The sequence below is a fragment of the Triticum aestivum genome, chromosome 4A (genome assembly GCF_018294505.1).
Source record: "Triticum aestivum cultivar Chinese Spring chromosome 4A, IWGSC CS RefSeq v2.1, whole genome shotgun sequence".
Lineage (NCBI taxonomy): Eukaryota > Viridiplantae > Streptophyta > Magnoliopsida > Poales > Poaceae > Triticum > Triticum aestivum.
In genome coordinates this window covers 90085978-90091516 of record NC_057803.1, presented here as the reverse complement: position 1 = coordinate 90091516, position 5539 = coordinate 90085978, and the positions used below count along the sequence as shown (strand labels likewise).

The 5539-nt window shown below is 47.9% G+C and overlaps 1 protein-coding gene across 1 annotated transcript; it reads right to left on the bottom strand.

Moving 5' to 3' along the window:
• Positions 1-299: 299 nt before the first annotated feature.
• LOC123085336 (aldehyde oxidase GLOX-like) lies at positions 300-2543 on the bottom strand. Its single transcript, XM_044506965.1, has one exon. The coding sequence runs from the start codon at positions 2181-2183 to the stop codon at positions 444-446; it is 1740 nt and encodes a 579-aa protein (XP_044362900.1). The 5' UTR covers positions 2184-2543; the 3' UTR covers positions 300-443.
• Positions 2544-5539: the final 2996 nt, after the last annotated feature.

Below are 5539 nucleotides of genomic sequence, written 5' to 3'. Positions count from 1 at the left end.
GCGCGCACGCCAACGGCGCGCGTTCTCAGCTCTGAAGCCGCCGGTCTCTCCCAGAGAAGGAAGGAAGGAACGCCGCCAACAACCGGCTGGATCGCGACACCTTCGATGTATCCACCAAATGCACCTAGGCCAGCCAGGGCCAGGAGCAGATGCGTCTAGGGAGCGTCACGTGTGCCCCTCAACCCGGCCGGTTCACGTGAATCTAGCCTCACTCTCACACACATTCTTCGCCTTCCGCTCTCTCTGTCCTGCCCGACTCGATCGGGCGTCGCCAAGCACGCACGCACGCACGGTACAACTGAACAACGAACCAAGTCACGGCATCACCTCACATTCGTGCGTGGTGACGACAAAAACCACACGAGACAAGACAAGAGAACAAAACAATCGGGTCGTGCTATACATGATGCATGCCGATGCATGCCGCCGTCGCCGGCGTCGCGTCACTCTATGTGGACCCACACGCCCTCGCTGGGGATGTGCCCGTTCACCACGAACACCATGTAGTACCCCGGCGGCGCCAGCACGGCCTTCGCCGGCATCGCCACCGATGCCTCGTACGCGCCCGCGCCCGCGCCCGCGGTGCTGTGCAGCGCCGTCGTCCCCGCCACGTCCAGGAGCAGCAGCCTCTGGTTCATCGCGAACGAGTGCGTCGTGAACGACGGCGCCACCATCGTCACCGACACCAGGCCGAGAGCGCCGCCGCCGCCCTCGCCCCCGCCGCGCGGTCTCCTTCTCGGAGCCACCGCTGGCACCTCGAACTGGAGGGTCATTGACTGTCCGTACTTCACGCTCACCGCCGGGCCGGCGGGCGAGGGGTCGGTGATCTTTGGGCGGAGGGCGTCGTTGGAGCTGTCCAGGTACTCCGGGGAGAAGGCCTCCAGGCTGAGCTCTGTCGGGTACCGCACGTTGCTGAAGTTGTAGTAGATGTGCGGGTTGCTCCCGCCGACCAGCACCCGGCCGTCGCGGAGGAGGATCGCCGCCGAGTGGTACAGCCGCGCGATGTCGGTCGCGCTCTGCTCCTCGAACCGGTCCCCGGGCGCGTGGTCTGGCCGGTACATGACGGGCGCGTACGCCGGGGTGCTGGCGGCCTCCCACCCGGCGGTGCCGTCCATGGCGCCGTTGATGATCGCCACCTCGGCGCCGTTGGGCAGCAGGATCATGTCCCCCATCACCCGCGGCGACGGCATTCTCTCGATCACCCACGCCGGCGAAGCGTCCGTGATCTTGATCCGCCCGCACGTCACCAGCGCCGGGAAGAAGGTCTTCTCCTTGGTCGAGTTGTAGGAGCCCGCGGGCGCGCCGCCGCAGACCAGCACCTCGGCCTCGGTGGGCGAAGGCTTCAGGGGCAGCAGCACCGACGAGCCCGAGCTGGGGTAGTTCCTGGGGTCGCCGCCGGCCAGCTCGGGGTACGTCCGGACGATCTTGTTCTTCCTGTAGTCGAGAAGGACGGCGCGGTTCTTGGCGAAGATGAAAAGGTTGCCGTCGATGTTGAGGTGGACGAAAGGATACAGATTGTTCTCCTCGGGGTCCCTGGTTTGAACCAGGAACGGCAATGCGATGGCCGAGGCGTCGGAAGCATCGGCCTTGGGGAAGAACTCGTAGTTGAACTGCCTGCGGCCGCCGACGATGAAGGCGCGGCCGTCGGGGAGGACCTGGTTGGTGGCGTACCACCGGTTGGCGGCGAGCGCGTCCTGCGTCTCGTTCCAGTCGCAGCTGCCGCCGTCGTCGTCGTCTCCGCCGTCGCACGCGCGCATGGCGCGCACGTTGCGGTAGCCGTCGTTCCAGCCGCCGGTCTGGACGAGGGTGCCGTCGGGCGCGACGGTGCCCGAGGAGCACCAGGTGTCGGTGAAGACGGAGAGCGGGCGGAAGGTGTTGGACGCGACGTCGTACTCGGCGGAGTGCGCGGTGCAGTCGACGGGGAGCACGCGCTCCCTGGGGTTGCGGCGGCAGCGGCCGTCGGGGAGGGAGAGGTTGGACGGGCCGAAGTCGGTGCGGTCGAAGATGATGACGCGGTCGTTGTGCAGGAGCTGCATGTGCATCGCCGACACGCCGATGCTGCGCTGCAGCACGTCCCACCGCCCGCCGCCGGCGCCGCCGCCGCTCGCCGGTGCAATGCCGGCGCATGCGAGGGCCAGGACAAGAGCGAGGCCGCGGGTCAGCAATGCGGGAGGAGGCTTCATGGTCGCTCGTGACGATCAGGCCTTGTCCGTATGGTGGTTGACTGTATCCGAATGTTTGGCTCGTGGGCAGCGAAGGCTGCTGTATGGATCTGAGCTCGTGACGGTGGCCGCCCTTATATGCAATGCACGGACCAACGATACGGTACAGTAGTATTGACGAGCTTCGTTGGTGATGGCGTCTTAAGGCTCCGGATTTCGTTCAGCGAGGAGTCGCGCGCGGCCATTATTTCTGCCAGCAGGATGGTTTGATTCTGGCGTTGATTTTGGGGCTCGGGCCTGTATTAACTTGCTGTTTATGATGTTTTGATTTGGCGGCCCGTTGGGCATAATAAACGGTGCAGTCAATCAGTCATCACCATCTTTTCATGATTTGACCAGCTACCACCTGCTAATTGTGTTGCTCAGTCTCTCCCCCCATGACCCGTACCAAAATCCTCTGGATAGAAGAACCATAGGTTCATGCGAACTCTTCGACCACGACGAGTAATTTAGAACGGAGAAAGTACAATTTACCTACGTTTTCAGTCAGCTGAAATTTCACTTTTGGGTCAATCGATTTTGTGGCCATTGGATTTTTCTTTGAGATTCGTCCTGCATTTTTTTCCTTTATCTATGTTGTTTGTTCTGTGAGCATTCTTTTTTTGACTGGCCTCTTATTTGGGTCAGTAGATTTCCTTCTGGCCCGAAGCCCTATGTGTTTGGTTGGAGGTGCCATATGAATGGGTTTGAACCATCCAGTTTTTTGGGATGGAACCATTCGATTTATGTGTTTGTTTGTATATAAGAGATGAATTAATTATTTGGGATGGGATCATCAGTCATGCTCACATGATCATGCATGCAATGGGTGGCCATATGATTCGACCGATTTCTTAGGGTGGAATGGTTCAGCATCTTCAGAGCATATTATCTTCTTTTTAGTGGAACCATTCAAGTGCTTTATAACCAAACATGTCTATTTTCTGAACAATCCCAACCCATCCATGGCCACCCTTGCAACCAAACGCATCGGCAGCGATCCAGCCCTCCTCTCTCTCCCTTTGATTTTTAATATTTTTTGTTTTTATATGCTTTTGCTTTTGTTTTTTATGTTTCTCTTAGTTAGTTGGTTTTATTTTTATTTTGTGGATATTTATGTGATGTTGGGTGAGTGTAATTTACACACATAAATAATTTGCAATATGTGTGAAAATTACACTACTATATGATTATTGTTTGTGTACTAAAAATAATTTAAGAGCGAAGTTGTGTGCAAGTTTTGCGAAAAACATTGTTATTTTTTAATGGGTAATAATAATGCTACCAATTCATTCTCCTTATTGTAATTTATTTATTTATTTTTGTTCCTTCTTAAAGGGTAATACTAATGACACTAATTTATTCTATCTTAGAAAACGTTATTATTTTGATTTTAGTTTCTATTTTGTTTTATTTATATGAAAGGGTAATACCAATCTTAATAATTCATTCATCCTTAGAAAACCTCAGTATTTTGATTGTGTTCTAGTTTTTACTTCATTTTATTTTTTCTTAAAGAGTAATACGTAAGCCACTAATTCATTTTTCTTGAAAACTTTGGTATTTTATTTTTTAGTATTACTTTATTTCCATCATTCTTTAATGATAATACCAATACCGTAAATTCATTTCTTCCCAGAAAACTTTCTTTTTATGAAAATTACACTATTACTCCCTCCGTAAACTAATATAAGAGCGTTTAGAATACTAAAGTAGTGATCTAAACGCTCTTATATTAGTTACAGAGGGAGTATATTCTTATTCCCGCATGTTATAAAAAGCGCAACTTCTGTGCATATTGTTTGCAAAATATTGCATTATTTTATTATTACTTTCAGTTCTTTCTTCTTAACCGGAAACCAATGACACTAATTCATTGTTTCTTAGAAAACTTCACTATTTTAATTTTTCTTACATTTTTATTTCATTTTTTATTCTTTAAGGGTAATACCAATACCTCTAATTCATTCCTACTCATGATTCTTTTTTTGAAATTTCATTATTTGTGCTTATTCTTGCATATTATAAAAAACGCAATTTCTATTCAAACCGCGTGCAATTTTTTTCGTTTTTTTCAATTTTCTTTCTTCTTAAACGGTAATACCAATACCACTTATTCATTATTTTGATCCGAAAAGGTACAGACACCATGGATCAAATACCAATGCCACCAATTCATTCTTTCTTTGAAAGTTTTCTTTTTGCGGAAAATCATTGTTATGTGTTTATTCTTGCATATTATAACAAAGCGCAATTTATGTGCAGATTGTGTGCAAATTTTGTCATTATTTTGTTTTAGTTTTTTATATCATTTTCTTTCCTATTTAAGGGTATTTTTGCTTCATTTTCTATTTCTGTTTTCTGTTTCTATGGGTTTTCTTTTTCCTTTTTTCTTTCCTTTATTGGTTATTGTTGTTTTTTGTGGGTTTTTGGCTGGGTGTAATTATATACGAACAAATACCATATAATATGTGCCAAAATTTCATGACTATATGATTATTTTTGCATATTATGATAAAATGCAATTTAAGTGCATAGTTGTGCGCAAGCTTTTCTTAGTTGTCTTTCTTCTTAAAGGAAATACATTATTTCAGTTACACTCCATGGAAATTATAGTAGAATGCAAAAAATGCACTATTATATGCTTGTTCTTTGCATATTTTAAAACGGAAGTGCTCTGCACACAATCCCTTCACGCACGATTTGTGCACGGCATGATTTGAAGCCACACAAATTAGAAAAACGGGGCAATTCGATGGTGTAGGTCACCTGTCGTCTGTGGATCGTGCATGAATCCATCGTGTGCATAGCAGTGTTCATTTTAAAAAGTGTAATATCAGTGCAACTCGGTATAATTGACAACTCATTATAATTAAAACCATGTTTCTTCTTTTTATTATCAGGTTAACAACTTAGCATAATTAAAACCATGCTACCCATGCAACCACCTTCTTGATTAAGGTGCATCACTATGATAAATTTGCAGACTTGGAACTGTGTATATTACCATCTTGAAAGGATCGATATGGTTGACTAGAGCGGGGGGTGAATAGGCAACTAACAATTTTTAACTTTTCTTTACCAAATTAAACTTTGCATCAAAGTAGGTTGTCTAGATATGCAACTAGGTGAGCAACCTATATGATGCAACAACAACAAACAAACAAGCAAGCAAGAGAAGAAACACTAATGAGCTTGCACAAGTAAAGGTAAGAGATAACCAAGAGTGGATCCGGTGAAGACGAGGATGCATTACCGAAGTTCCTTCCTTTTGAAGGGACGTATGTCTCCGTTAGAGCGGTGTGGAGGCACAATGCTTCCCAAGAAGCCACTAGGGC

Coding starts and splice junctions, on each gene's coding strand:
- LOC123085336 (XM_044506965.1), bottom strand. CDS start 2,183: ATGAAGCCTCCTCCCGCATTGCTGACCCGCGGCCTCGCTCTTGTCCTG.